The 16,164-nt window shown below is 43.1% G+C and overlaps 1 protein-coding gene across 1 annotated transcript; it reads left to right on the top strand.

Moving 5' to 3' along the window:
• The first annotated feature begins 3,739 nt into the window (after window positions 1–3,739).
• LOC120104729 (chloroplastic import inner membrane translocase subunit TIM22-2-like) lies at window positions 3,740–14,679 on the top strand. Its single transcript, XM_039116356.1, is given in 6 exon segments — window positions 3,740–4,159; window positions 7,158–7,222; window positions 7,337–7,409; window positions 7,496–7,549; window positions 14,164–14,263; window positions 14,265–14,679. Coding segments are annotated over 6 exon segments (654 nt in total). The 5' UTR covers window positions 3,740–3,939; the 3' UTR covers window positions 14,407–14,679.
• Window positions 14,680–16,164: the final 1,485 nt, after the last annotated feature.

Consider the following 16,164-nt stretch of genomic DNA (forward strand, 5'->3'; position numbering starts at 1 on the left):
AGCTAAGCACTTGATGTCCTGAGGTGGCATTGACTAACTAGTTGATCTTTGGTAGGAAAAAGTTGTCCTTTGGGCAAGCTTTTTTGACCAAAATAACATTGGCCAGCTAATCAGGGTAGTCCACCTTTCGGATGAAATACGCGCAGAGAAGCTTATCAACCTCCTCCTCTATTTTCTTTTGTCTTTCTAAGGCAAAGCTCCTTTTCTTCTGCCAAACGAGCTAGTGAGTCAGGTCCAAACTCAACCCGTGTACAATGACCTCCGGGCTTATGCTCGGTATGTCAAACACCGACTAGGAGAAGATGTCAACGTTTGCTTAAAAAAACTTCACAAGTTGGGTTCTAGTGGCGTCACTGAGATGGGCTCTGATCTGCACTATTTGGCTTGGCTCTGCCTTATCCAAGGTTACTAAGATGAGTTCCTCGTCCGACTCTCCATGTTGTTGACTTTGGTTATCTCGAGTGTCAAAGCTCTCAATAGGCAGCATCTCTTTCAGCTTCTTTCTCTTGAGCCTGAAAAACATAATACTGCCGAGCAAGCACCTAATTACCTTGGACTTCTCCTACACCATTTTTGGTTGAAAACTTCATCAGTAAATTGTAGGTAGAAACCATGGTGTGCAAAGCATTTAAGCTTGACTATCCTAAGATAACGTTGTAAGCTAATGGGATCTTGACTTCTAGAAAATCCAACATTATGTTGGTTTGCTATGGGGCCTACCCTACATGATAGGAAGGGTGATGATGCCTTCTACTGGGACCAGATCTCTAGAAAAACCGACTAGGGGAGAGCTAATCTTCCATAACTGATTAGCCAGCAAGCACATTTTAGAAAAAGCCTCATAAAATAAGATATTTGTCGAGCTTTCATTATCCACTAATTTTTTGTTTACATCATAATTTGCTATAGTTAGGAAAACAACAACAACAACATCATGGGGGGGGGGGGGGTCTGAACCTCCTCTGCATTAGAATCTGAGAAGGAAATGACTTCATTTGTTCTCAGTCTCTTCGATGATGAGCTTCCAGCCTAGGCAGCTAGCGCGTAAGCTCTTCAAGCAGATGAACTAATACCCCCAGCGGCTATTTCTCTAGCTATGGTATTGATGACCCTTGAAATTGGCTGGTTGTCAACCTACGTCTCGTCGGTGACCAGCATTTGCTTGATCATGCAGGTCATAGACGTAGGCACCAAGGTAGCCCCATTGAATTAGGGTCTCATCTTCATTCTTCTGCTTGAAACAATCTTTAGTATCATGCCCGTAGTCATGGTGAAACTAGTAGAACTACATCTTGTCTTTGCAAGCTATATTGGCCTCATTTTTCGAGGCCACTTCACGTACCTCTGTTTGTGGATTTCCATAAGGAACTACCCTCGGGTGGTATTCGGGGAAGTGTACCTCTCAAACCTCCAAAGAGGGCTCATTGACCGTCAAAGACCTTTATCATTCATTCTTGGCTTCTTGCTGGGCTCTACTGGATCATCTTGAGCTTGCTTATTATTATTCTTCTTTTTGTCGGGTCTACCCTAGGCTAGCTCGTGCCGTGCTATCATGGCTTCTTCAGCATTAATATATTCATTGGCCCTAGCCAGGAGTTCGATGTAGTCGTTGGGGAACTTTTTCTCTAGAGGAAAAAGAAAATGAGATATTTTTAGTCCACTCCTTATGGTCGACATGGCGACCGAATGGTTCAAGTTGCATACCTCCAACATGGCTTTGTTAAAGTGGTCGATGTAGTCTCGTAAGGACTTGTCCTCCCTTTTCTTGATAGCAAAGAGGATGTTTGAACCTTTTCTTTGCCTCTTGTTGCTCATGAGTGGGCAGCGAACATTTTGCTGAGCTACTCAAAAGAGTGGACGAAGCTCGACTGCAACTCAGCGTACCATAAATGAGTTGTCTTTCGCAATGTGGTAGGAAAGGCCCCACACAACATTGCTCAGTGGCTCTCTGAAACATCATGAGAGCTTTGAAGCTCTCCAAGTGATCCAATGGGTCCGTAGTACCATTTTACATCTCCAACAACGATATCTTGAGGAGAGTAGGAACAAGCTCCTCCATTATTCTTATCGAAAATGGGGATTCAGTAGTAAACTCCATATCCCTCCCTTGCTCAGCCTAGCTGTCTTAGAGCCTCGAAGCATTGGTGCATCTCCTTGAACTTGCGATTGAGGTTGGCCTCCCACCTGGAGATCTTCTCGGCTTGATGAAGGGAGGAGCGACTAGATGCTGACTCCTCCTAGGAGCGAAAATCAGAAGACTGATGCTGAGTATCTTGTGTAGAACTTTGCGGCTGGGAATGGCGGCTACACAGAGCCTTGCTAGGACTTTGGGGATGGGCATGCTGTCTTGTTGGAGCCTTCTCCCTACTCTAAGAAGAAGAATGATGACCTGGGTGCACTGGGAATTCGTGTTGGCCTAGCTCGCGGGCCTCCTGCTACTGCTACTAAGTGGCAGCTGATTACTGTAGGTTCTAGACAACAACAATCAATGCTTGGACCTACTATGTGAGCAGTTGGAACTGCTCAAGGGTTACTGTCGGGACTGTTTGGTGTTCTGGTGGTGGTGGAGCCTTTCGTGGGCACTATGAAGAGCCATTAGACCCCTCTAGTATGTTTGGCTGGGAATTAGAAAGCGCTGGTTGTGCCCTTTGAGACTTCATAGTGATAGGTTATTCACTTTTAAAGATGAGACCTCCTCTAATGGAATCTAGACCCTTCCTCTAATGCCAATCTATTTCTGTTGAGAACTGGCCTATCCTATGTGCCTAATGAAAGAGATGCTGGAGTGCTCGGCAATGAGCTATTTCGGCCGTGCAAGGTCGTGATTCAGAATGGCGAGTTGCCGTCGAGGGCCTAGCCTGCAATCAGGCTCCAACCTGAAATAGCAAAGACAAAGAAGTTCACTTGTCAAAGTATGTCCGACGAAGGACCCTCCAATATCTAAGTCAGGACGATGCTCAAGGAATAGAGGAGGTTCTCTATAGTCTGTTATGGCATACAAGCACTTTCTAGAAGGTCTGAATGTGAGCATCTGTTGCCCTAGAATTCGGGCGCGTGGGTCGGCCGAGATTAGCAAGCCTCCTGCATGTTCCGAAAATCAGGCACATGCATTTCGTATGCAGATTTGTTCAGCTGGCATGATCTCAAAGACCATTCAAGATTATGACCGAAATGTTGCAATTTCTGACGTCCATGAAAAACCAATCACCTCGTATGGGCAGGCACTAAAGTACACACCAAGGTACACAAGACATTCTTATGATACTAGTGCATCAGTTTTAAATAAATATTTTAGCAATTTAGTATCAAAAAATCCACAGATATTAATCTCGATTGTATTAAATACATATATTTTCTATTATCTTAGTAATGATAATAATTGATGTGTTTCGAAATCAGCTATAGCTCATACAAAGGGCCGGCTAACTAAAGCTCACCATAAAGTCTCTGATTTGATAAGTAAAGCCTGCCATGGAGCAAGCCTAGAAGTGTGCGCCTAACATTGAGTTTTAAAAGCCCCACCCATTCTGACTCCTATGGTATAATCGTGATGCAATGATGACTTATATTACAACTGTGTTACATCGGTGTGTTCCGTGTTGATACAAATCGATGAACTACAGTATATTTGATTGGTTGGGCACCCAAGTTCTCTATCAAACCAGGCCCAAACTTTAGTCCGAACCATTTCACCACGAAATGAAAGAGCAAACTGCCGTTTCATTTTGATGCCCATCACGCGAAGGGCTCGTCCGGAACCGTTCCACGCACAACCGTACAGATCTAGGTCTCGAGCTGGTCCCTGGAACGGTTTAATAGATGCCTCTAAAAGCGCATAGCATCATCGCGTAGGGCAAGGGGTATTGCTCGCGCGACGGCGAGCACGAAAGTATTTGCTGCCGCGGGAAGGGGTAGGAAGAGGGAAGAAGCTCGGCGGACATGGCGATGGCGGCCTCTTCAAACCCTGAAATCGATACGGACGGGGAAGAGAGCTACAGCGATGGAGACGTAAACCCTAGCAGCAGTATTAGCAAAACTCTCGACGTGGGAAGGAAGAACCCTAATACAAACAACCCTACAACTCCTCCTCTTGTCTGCCTCATTAGGTTCGCGGGAGATTCCGCTGCTGGGGCTTTCTTGGGCTCCATCTTTGGTTTCGGTTTGTTCCTCCTCCTCTCTCTCTTATGGCAGTATAGATGGGATTTACTCTTCGTATGCTAGTGTCGATTTCTAGTTGTTTATAGTAGTATATGGGGAAAAAAAGAATGGCACTCAACAAACCCTGAAATCGATACGGACGGGGAAGAGAGTTACAGCGATGGAGACGTAAACCCTAGCAGCAATATTAGCAAAACTCTCGACGTGGGAAGGAAGAACCCTAATACAAACAACCCTACAACTCCTCCTCTCGTCTGCCTCATTAGGTTCGCGGGAGATTCCGCTGCTGGGGCTTTCTTGGGCTCCATCTTTGGTTTCGGTTTGTTCCTCCTCCTCTCTCTCTTATGGCAGTATAGATGGGATTTACTCTTCGTATGCTAGTGTCGATTTCTAGTTGTTTATAGTAGTATATGGGGAAAAAAATAATGGCACTCAAGAAAATCAGGGTTCTTGGTAAATTTTGACATCTAATAAATTCCTTGATGGCTGGGAAAGGAGCGGAATTATTTTGCTGTCTTTGCGAGTCAGGTCAGTGTTGTGGTGTATCAGATCTCTTCGATGTTTCTAAAATAATAAATTTAATGAAAGTTTGCCTAGAGAATTGGATAATATGTTAACCTTTGATCTTATAAGGGAAGACTTCTTTTTAGTGGATTGAAGATCCACCATTGTATTTAAAGTGGATGATTTCTTCTGTTGATGGTAGAGATGTCTCTGATATGTTTTCTACAGGATACAAGGATGCCTTTTGTTTCATGCTCGAAAATTCTATATAATAGAAAATATGAATAACTAGAAATCCTTACATGTCCTCGTATATTCTTATTAGATATATATATATATATGTATATATATATATATGTATATGTATATATATATATATATATGTATATTTATATATATATATATGTATATATATATATATATGTATATATATACATATATGTATATATATATATGAGGATGATATGTAAAAATGGGTTCCGCTTATGGAAATCATGTTTTGATAGTTAGGAGATTTAGCTGTTCTTAGGATGCTTTGAATGGGACACTGGGCAATAGTTTTATGCTTATGGTGATTGTTGTTAGGAACATAGTTGAGGGGATGTCTTGGGAAATTTTTTTTTCTCTCTTTTTTTTTCTTTTTTTTTTTTTTTTTTGCAATAAAGGTTCGCTATTTTATCATTTGCTAAGAGCACTCACTTGATTTGTTCTACAAAGATGGTCTAATGTGGGCTTTACTGGACCATGATGCCCCTATCCTCAAATGAATGTATATTATTTGTCTATTTTTTGCAACCCAATGGGAGTTGCTAGCAAGTTTTAAAAAATCTTGAGAATTTTCCTTAGGATGGGTTGTAAGGCTGAACAACTGGAGTGGAATTTGGGTGGTGATCTATTAGTGGTTGAACTTAGAATGCCTATACAGAGCATGGAGAAGGTGAGATCTTGGGAAATGTTGGTGGTTGCCCCCCCCCCCCCCCCCCCCCCTGCGGGCATTTCTTATTTATACATTTTTCTTGTTTTTCTTAAGATGATGGACCATTGCAGGATGCTATATGACTAGGAGGGAATGACATTGGAACTTATCTTGTGCATGCCCTTAGAGAACTAAATAACTCTTGTCCAAGTTGGATCAAATTCACCAATCATTAATTTCCACCCCTGATGATAGATGTTATTGGACATTGAAAGTCTATAGAGATCTTCTCTAAGTCCTTTTGGCTTCTTTATTTTTTTGATTATGGTAGACTTCCTTCTGGTGGATTTAGAGCTAAAAGATCTCTATAGAATTCCTAGCTTTTGCTTTGCTGATTATGTTGGAGCTGAATTGAAAATGTCTTTTGTTGGATGTGAAGTTGAACGTTGTTACTTATCTTGTTTGTTGTGTGTGCGCTTCAATTTAAGGGAGAATTTGGTAGAGGTTTGATATATTGGTTAGTTTGAAAAGGAGTCAAACATTGTTCTGTTATAAAGGAATTATGAAGCTTATATCGAAAGAAAAGTGAAACTGAATGGTAGTAGATGGCATCTGTTTTAGTTTTGAGATTTCTTTTGAATTTCAATACATGCAGCCTTGTGATTACTTAGGTATGGCTACCTAACATTTAAATTAAGTTCATGGAGTGAAGGAATGAACCTTTATATATATATATATATATATATATATTGTTATTAAGGAAAATTTGAACAAATAGCAACTCAGGGGTGGAGAAGGTTCATGAAGTTTCTTGAGTTCCAAAATATTAGGTTTATTTTGAATAAGGTTATAGATGCTGTTGCTTCTACCATGAAATTGGAAATGAAATAATTAAATAAAGGAGAAAAATAATAGTGAAGGATGAAATAAGAAGAGAGGTGAGAAGCTCTTGAAGAATGTCAAGCAAGATTTTGGAACCAATTATCTAGCACCAGCCTTCCTGAAATTTCTATATCGGATGCCCATATTACCATATGACAAACATCTAATGAATTTGTAATTTTATATTCCATTCACAATAATCTAAGATTTGATACGTGTTATTATTGGCGTTGCACAAATTAGAAAATAAATGTCTGTGTTAAATTAATTACACTTTGTTTTAGTGAATCTTTGTTGTTATTTTTTTTTTCTCCAGCTACATCATAATCATTATCTTCCCTCATGACTTATATATTGGTCTTCTCATGCTTTCTTCCTGTGCCTCCTTGCTTCCATATGGGAATGCCAACCAAATTCCAAAATATTTGCTTGTTCTATGTCATATAATTGATCTGATGATGATTTATTTCTCTTCTCTTCTTGGGGTAGGAGAGGTTTGAATTTCACTTCTACTGGTTATTTCTTCCATAACTAGTGCTACTCACTATATTTCTAGGAAACAAAGGAAAAAAAGCACTATCAACTGCTGCTGTTTGAACTTTTGATCCTTTCAAAACCTGAACTCCTTTAAGCTTCAGTTTATAATTTAAACTATCATATTTTCACCCATAGATTGGTAACGTGGATACATTTTCAGGTTCAGGCTTGTTTAAAAAGAAAGGTTTTAAAGGATCTTTCGCAGATGCAGGGTCTTCTGCAAAGGTTTTGCAACATATTATTGATATCTTTTAATTTCTGGTGCTTTCCTTTGATTGGCAGTTTCGGCAGCCACATGTTAAACCTGATGTGTTCTATTTTTCCTCTATCATGTGTTAGACATTTGCTGTTTTGTCTGGAGTTCACAGTCTTGTAGTCTGCTTCTTGAAGAGACTGCGAGGGAAGGATGATGGTATTTATCAATATCATTTAAATTTTTGAGCATTTATTGATTAAACGAGTTTTCTTTTCCTAATAGAAATGTGGTGGTGCTTGCAGTTATCAATGCAGGTGTAGCAGGTTGTTGCACTGGCCTTGCTTTGAGCTTTCCAGGTAGTTAATTCTCTTCAAACCATTTAGATACAAATTTAAATGCCTAAAGCCTTTTTTTCCATGTTGATTTTTCTTTATGTTAGGTACTTGTATCCATCTCCATCTTGAACCTAATAGTGCATGTGGCATGCATCGTCTGATGGTTGCAAATGCTACTTTTATCGGGAAGAGCTATTTGTCACATCCATGAATTGTTTGTGCTTTCCAGTCTTTTTTTTTTCGTACAACGGCGGCTCACACCCTATGGGTGTGGATACGGCTAACAGAATCCGAAAACAACAAAACAGAAAAAGACTGCGGCATTATGTCGCCCTCCCTCCAAACAAAGCCTCCAGAATGGTGAGCCGCATAGGAAGCGACCCAATCAGCTGCACAGTTCGCTTCCCTGTAGACGTGTATAGCCTGATGGGTGCCACATGCCTGCAGGAGTCTGCGAATGTCCAGAAGCAGCGGTCTGCCCTCACCTGCACGACCTCGACCCCTGATCCAGTCAATCACAGTGGCCGAGTCGCCCTCAAGGATGATCTGGTCTACACCAAGTGTCCGTCTCGCAAAGGATATGCCCTTCCAGGCGGCTCGGAGCTCAGCACACACCATCGACGAATCGAAGATCCGCTGGCCTTCCGTCGCCACTAGTCTGGAATCATGATCTCGAATGACGAAGCCAACACCTCCGCCTCTCCCATCAGCAACCATACTGCTGTCGAAGTTCATTTTCAGGAAGCCAGGGGGTGGGGCCACCCAGGATACGAAAACATATCTGGACGCTGCAAGAGCAGAAGGGGTACGCCAGATGTCCCTAGCCAACCTGATAGGTGAACTCACCGCAGAACTAAAGAACTCCTCTGCATGCAGTAGTGCCTTGGCCACCACCGCCCACGGGGGCGAACTGCGACTCTCAAAGACTCGTGCATTTCTGTCCAACCAGCAGTGGTAGGCCAGGTAGGCAACACGAATCCCTCTCTCCACCCCAGGTCCTGACCCCGGGACCTCCAGAAAGCGCAGGAACTCAATAATGGACGACCACCTCTGCCCCGGATCATAGGAGAGCCCCACACACATCCAAATTTGACTGGCCTGCGGGCACTCGACTAGCACATGATAGATGGACTCCACCTCCAGACATACTCCACAATCTGCAGCTATCCGCACTCCCCACCGCGCCAGGACACTCCTAGTGGGTAGACGCCCCATGCTACCTTCCACAGGAACAGTGCAACGCGTGGATGAACACGTAGTCTCCAGATCCAGCTGCCATCAAAATGTCGGGCCACCGCTCCTCTCATCCGCGCTGTCGCGGGAACTCACTGTCGTCCGCCCGGACAGACTCCATATCCTCCTATCCGCTGCTAACCCCACCGGAATCGATAAAGTTAGCACATGCTCTGCGAGCTGCTCACCAAACACCCGCCTAACAATATCTGCATCCTATCTCTGCTCCCCTTGGAAAAACAAAGCACTCACTGTGCGACCCTCCAACCATCCATGGTCCATCAATGTAGGCCAGTCTTGCAATGGGCCCTCCGATAGCCACCTATCCTCCAGAATGCTGATGATCCGACCATTCCCAATCTCTCATCGGATCATCGGCAACACCCCGGGGCACGAGCACATATCTCTCTCCAGATAAAAGAGGACCCACGTCCAGCTCGGAAAGTGACCGAGGTGGTAGGGTCCCCATACTTCGCCCTTAGAAGAGACGCCCAGAGACTCTCCGGCTCCTGAAGAAATCTAACCGCATGCCTAGTGGCTAGTATCTCCCTGCGCTCGAGTAGAGAGTAGATTCTCAGCCCACCCTAACTGGTTGGCTGACAAATGACCTCCCCAGCCAGTAGGTGAACGCCCCCTCTATCCCCACGGCGCCCCCAAATGAAGCTCCTAAACATCCTCTCCAAGTCGTGGAGCACAAAAATAGGTACCAGTGCATTGGATAGTAAATAAACAGGAATGAAACTCAAAACTGACCTTAGCAGAGTAACTCTACCCATCATTGACAAGGTACTCACTTGCCAACTCTCCACCCTACATCTGATGCTTGCTTCCATAGATATGCACTACCCCCGCCGCAAGTGCCGACCCGTAATCGGGACCCCAAGGTGGGGATCCATTTATCAATAATACAAAGGATGGTGATAGGATGCAACCCTGAATCCACCTGATCCACTGTGAGTGGAAGCTAAATATCTCCAAGGACTGCCTAACAAAGTCCCACCTCATCCTGTCATATGCCTACTCCATATCCAGTTTGATCCGCATCAAACTCCTACAACGGGGAGCTCTCTGCAAGTTAGTCATAAACTCATGAGCACAGAGAATGTTATCAGAGATCGAATGACCCCCAACAAAAGCTCCCTGCTCAGGGCAAATGATCCTGGGCAGGATACCTCTCAACCTCTGAACCAACACTTTAGCCACCACTTTATGCATGGTTGTGCGCAAGCTAATAGGTCGGAAGTGGCCCGGCTCAACTGGGTCCTGTCTCTTTGGGATCAATGTGATAAAGGTCCGCCTCCACTCCTCAGGCATCGACGCCAAAGCAAAGAACTGCTGGATAGCCTCTAGAACCTCCTGTCTAACAATTTGCCAGTACCTCCTGAAAAAGACTGGGGGGAAACCATCCGGGCCTGGGGCTTTGTCCTCACTCAGGGACTAGAGGGCTTCCTGAATCTCCATATCCGACACTGGTCTGATCAGCTCAACATTCTCCTCCTCAGTGATTTGCGCCTCTGGGACCGGCCCCCAAACACCGCCACCGCCATCCATGCCCCCTAACTCAGTCTACCTAGCATGAAAAAACTGCTCTAGAGGCCTCTTGACAACCTCCATGTCCTCTGACTCCTGCCCACTACCATCCCTAATCCTGCGAATCCTGTTCTGTTGTCTCCGGATGATAGTCGACTGATGGAAAAATCTCGTATTGCGGTCCCCCTCACGGATTCACTGAACCCTCGACTTCTGCCTTCAGAACACCTTCTGCTGCCTGAGTAGAGAATGATGCATAGCCAAAAGCTCCTTGAGCTCCCCATGATCCTCCTTAGAAAGTCCTCCACCACTATCCTCTCAGGCCTGCACCCTAGTAATGATGTTTCAACTTCCTCCACCCTCCTAAACAAATTCCGCACTTCCTCCTTATTCCACCTGTGCTTTCCAGTCTTTCACGGGGAGTATTTTTTACCGTTCATTCTGTTTGTTATATTATTGCTTAGGTTGCCACTCTATTCTTTGAGTTCTAGTTGCTTGTGGTTGCTATGTAGTATTGGCAGTAAGGTGCTAATATTGAAACTTTACAGTTAAAACATTATTTTACAGGTTAGCTGAATATGATATCAGTACGTACTACAATCGTAGGTTCCATGCAGGTTTGGCAAAAGTAAGGTGCAAGATATTTTAAGAATCATATCTTTGTGCATATAGGAGGAAATGTTAGTAAAAAAAGTAGATAGGCATGGTTCTCTTCGAGGTAAAAGTGGCGAATCTCAACCCAACATGATAAAATGCAGGCATATGGAGGGATATGTCTTAGTTATGGGACCAATAGTTGTTAGGTAGGATCGGCGGAATCATCTCAAACTGGGCGGTTTCGGCCATTCCATGCCGTCCCGGCAGCTCACTAGGATGGTTCCGGCAATGGAAACGAAACCGTTGCTGGAGGCGGAGAAGGAGAAAGAAAGAGAGGAAAAAAGAGAGCAAGCGGGGGAGGGAGAGAGGGAGAGGGAGGGAGGCTGGCGGAGGACCGACGGACAACTGGGTAGCAGGCGGAGGCTGCAGTCGTTTTTCTATTTCGTTCAAAAGAGGGGTCTGACCGCTAAATTTTTTTGGATCTGATGTGTAATGATTGATTAGCTAATTCATGTACTAGCAATGTGTGGGGAAGACATTGATACTGACACCCTTTATTATGATTAATATAGTCATGAGGTGGTCAAGGATGTAGTGAAGACTTTGTGCCAATTAAATGGCTTGATGGATGCTTAGTGTTTGGATTGGTGACTGGGTTGGATGGGTCAGTTGTGGCTTAATATTCTTTCTGTTTCGTATTTGCCGTGCAACAATGATTTCTGGCAAGACAAATTAAATACTAAGTATGATCAAGCAGGTACATGTTAGTCAAGGCTGTCCCAGCCTTATGTTAAATCAACCTGATTCAGTGCAACCTTTTCCTAGAAAACTTGTGATAAAGTACTATGTGGGATAATTTATTTGGTTCTATGAAAGGAAAACATATTGAAGTGTTATATAGAAGGCATTGAATATTAGATTTTATGTATGATGGAGTAGATTGAATTTGGGAAGTAGTTCTGGGGAGAGAACTCTTTCAGAGTACCCATTATTTTATGTTTGTCATGGATGCAAACACTGCTAAAAGAAACCTGATGTATATATCTTCTAAACTGCATTGATGAGTGATGAGACAGGAATAGGTCAAATTATGGAAAGAAGCTTTGGTAGGTAAGATCCTTCATAGTAGTCTAATCAAAACAGAACTTTGGGGTATTAGGAAAAACTATGAATTGAAATATGCTTAGGGGGGTTGTTAATGGCTGCATGCTGGCAAGGCTTTGAGAGAAATTACATCATATAGATACCTAGCCTGAAATGTTGTGTTTTAGCATGAAGAATGGAGAATAAGTGGAGCTGAGTAATCTTGCTATGTGGGGCATCTTTGGCAGTTGGCCAATCCTAAATTAATTAATTTTTAATGGGTTATCCCACAGCCTGCATTTCTCAAACTCAATTTTGTTGGTGCATATGACAGAAATGCTTGATATTAGTGGAGCTGTCTTTATTCTCAGGCACCATGGTGGTCAGATTATCCTTGCAGGGGCTTCTGGATGCACTTCAAATTCTGTTTGTGCAGCAGACCCATGGACACATTGGCAGGGCGTAAAATATTATTCATTGAGCATGGTGGAGTAGACCTAAGGGTCGTAGGGGATTTATTGGCAGTGATTGACTGGGTGTTAAAGTGAAGATTTTTCTCTTACCATTCTTAGGGAGTTCACATGTCTATTGAGAAGGCAACTCTCTGGCAGACTAGCTGTCCAAATTTGGACTTGCATCCACTTTGACAACTTTGTGGCATGATAATTTTCCTACTGATCGGTTGTCCCTTGTAGTTCTTGATTCTAGTATTTCAATTTGAATAAAGTTCTAACTACTCAGGCTTGGCTTTCCTTATCAACAGAAAACAAAATGAGTCACGACAAAACAGATGTGAAGTTCTTCTACTTGTCTGATGATTGATTCCTTGATAGGTCTTCATTTTCATTGTGGATTGCGTAAAGCTTGTTGATCTGAGTGACAATCATGATATTTGGCATACATTGGTACCTTTTTGAAAAGGAGCCTGTTGTTGCATGGGTTAATAATAATGTGACTGCTGTTCTTGTAATCTAGTAGACATCTGAAGCAAGGTTGGCCAAACCGGTACCGAGACTCATACCGGTCGGCGTCTGGTACGGGTTGTTAACGAGTCGAACCAGACGGAACCGTCCGGTTCCATCTGATTCTGGCCAATTCCGTCCGGTTCCAATCAAGTTTCGGCCCCTAGGGGGCCAGAACCGTTTTCTATTGCCGAACCGACCCCGTCGGAGACCGGGTCGGCCGGCTCGGTTCAGCTCTCCTTTGATCCGAAGGGGGTTGTATGATATTCACAGATAGTGCAAACCCAGACATTATATGTTACTTGCATATTTAAGTTAAGATCATGTGGAGGTGACTGATGATTACAAAACAAAGAACTAATTTCAATTCCTAATGTAAAGTAACTCTTCCTACTTGAAATGCATTATAACAGATAATATCAAACTCAATGATACAAGCATGGAATTTCTGAAGGTAACCTTGTATTTCTATTAACTGAAGGTTGTAATTGCAAACAATGCAACTCATTAAGGAGAGAGAAAATATAAAAGAGAGAACAGAACAAGTAATTTTGTTCTTTGCAGCCTTTGTGGCCTTATAAAGCTCCTCTCATAGCTAATATTTTTTTTTTATCAATTCTAACTTAATATTAACCCTGGGATTCCTTGTAAATGAGTTAATCTAACCTTTCATCATCTTTCTTTCAAATTTACTAAGCAAGCTTCTTTAGAAATCTGTAGGGAAATACAAAACTAGATTGTAGTTATAGAAATAGTTTTCCTTGAGTTTATGGTATTGCTGTCATATGTAGCTGCAGAACATTTTTAAGGATGAGTATGAGAATAATTAAAAGAACTGTGCTGCATGATGCAAATCATGTTAATTTAGCTTCTAGGCTTTTGCACTGGCTCTATTCATTTTGTGCTGTACGAGTGGATGAAGTCGATGATCAGTTGATCACACCATTTTCCGTTTAAAAATGAAGATTTTCTCCTTTCTGAAAAAAAGGATGAAGATTTTCTCCCCAAAGAGGACATATCCTAAATAAGACAAATTGCTACAAGCTATTTGATCTGTTGTATAGTGGGAGGACTGATAGCAGTGTAAAGTCCTATGTTGCATGTTTGGTGTTCTTGCAGGTTTACTGTCGATATTAACTTGGTGATTTAATCTATTTGCTTCCACTTATCATCGATGACTCCATACCTATGTACTTCTATTACTAGTCCAGTATCCTTTTTCTTTCCCAGGTGCACCACAAGCTCTACTTCAAAGTTGCCTCACTTTTGGAGCATTCTCATGCATCATTGAAGGCCTCAATAAGCAGCAACCTGCATTGGCCTTCCCTTTCTCTGCAGATAAAGGGAGCATTGGAGGGCCACAAGGTGTTCTTCCTCCCTTCACGCTCCCTCTCCCTTGTGACATTATGGAGGGCTTTTCATCATTTTGCAAATCCTTACCAAAGTCCAAGAGCGCATCTCAGGAGTGACTAGTGACTGCAAATTTAGTAAACTACCCACTTCTGAATTGGCTCTTTTTGGTGGATTCCTATATCTAAATTTAGAGATTTGTTTTTTCTTTTGGTTGCAATAGTTCATGAGATTGACTTGTATTCTATTTTACTGCAACATGGTTGGTTTGTTCATCGTGTTTTTTCCATGCTAATTGCTGTCAAGTCTCATGAATCTGTGGCTGTAACCTGGGGAGAGCTGCTTTCCAATCTTAGGCAGCTGGCTGTAATATCAACAGAGAAAAAAGTTGCCTACTGTTTAAGTTGCATGAAATTGAGTTGCAAGAACCTCTAGGCAGGTAGATGGGTGTGAGCAGTAGAGACGCGGAGATGTACATGGCCGGCTGAGATACTGGGGGAAGGGCAGGAAGTAGGGGGCTGAGGAAAATGGGAAGGAGGGGTAGGGAGAGTGGCCGAGGGTTGAGGGGAGGCGGAAGGAGAGGAGAGGGAAGAGCAGTGAAGTAGGTGGCCAGGCAGAGGAGAGGATTAGGAGGGATGAGGGAAGAGGTTGAGGGGGGAGGGCGAAGGAGGAGAGGAGAAAGGAGAGAATAGGAAGGTGTTGCAGAGGAGGAGGTGGAGGAGGCCATGACCGTTGATAGAGGAGAGGAGGGAGTAGGGTTGTAGTTGAAGAGGCGAGAGGGACATGGATGGGGGAGGGTTGGAGGTATAGGCCGGTAATGGAGCCCTGCTTCTTGTCTCGTGGTTATTTTGGTTGTGGGACGGGCAACAGGGAAACAAGTCTTGAGCTGCGATGACCCATGGCTCGATCTACGGTGGTGATCGAGTTTTGTGGTCCTCCAAACGTTGGAGGTGGGCCATACTTACAGACAGGTTGAGTTGCAGCATTCTAAATAGCCTCTTAGGGTTGCTACGAGCAAAAAAAAACCCCTTTTAGGATTGACGCACCTGTAGAATAGTTCGAGTTACATCTAGGGCATGTGGAGATCCATAAGAGTGGCCGCTTACCTAATAGAGGCAAATCTTGGGTTACAAGAACCAATTGAATGTGTAATTTATAGATGGAGAAGGCGCATGCAAATATTGAGTGCACTAAAATCTAAATTATAGTTTGACAATGAGTGAAAGCATTATTTCATGGTGTGCACGCTCTCGCACTCTTCATCGCCGATTATGCATGCATTCAAGCGGATTTTGGGGATTGCTCGGCAATGAGTAAGTAGATGGATTCCGACAGGTCATGAGTAACCGTTAAAGATCCTCGATAGATTCTGGAAATTGGTGACGATCTTCGGCAATAAGGTATAATTATTGATCGTCCTGATCCTCAACTTCATCATTCATATGGATCTTCTTTTCCTTTTTGTATTATCCTTAGTATTTCATTGGATGTTTAGAGTTGTGATCGAATACACCAATCAAACAACTTTTTTCCTGAAATTTACCAACAGTGGCTTTAATTTAGGTTTCCAATGGAAGATTCCATCAAGTCTAAACAGTTATGCAACTTATAACCATATTCTCCTGGGTGGGATGAATTTAGGCTTTCTAAGGGTCTTACGAATATTGGTAGCGCACACCCCTCGATTATCACTTGGTGGTCGTCCTCACATCCAGCACCTGCAATCCTAAATTTAGCTTCAACCTGCTTTGTTGGTGTAACTTGATTTAGCATGCCAGAATTGATAGCAAAGCAGCTTAGGCTTTCTTCTTGTGATTCCAAAACCATGGTTAGCCAACCTTCTTTGGTTCCGTGTTAGTATTGATACTTGCAGAAACCTCT

The sequence above is a fragment of the Phoenix dactylifera genome, unplaced genomic scaffold (genome assembly GCF_009389715.1).
Source record: "Phoenix dactylifera cultivar Barhee BC4 unplaced genomic scaffold, palm_55x_up_171113_PBpolish2nd_filt_p 000089F, whole genome shotgun sequence".
In the NCBI taxonomy this organism is placed as follows: domain Eukaryota; kingdom Viridiplantae; phylum Streptophyta; class Magnoliopsida; order Arecales; family Arecaceae; genus Phoenix; species Phoenix dactylifera.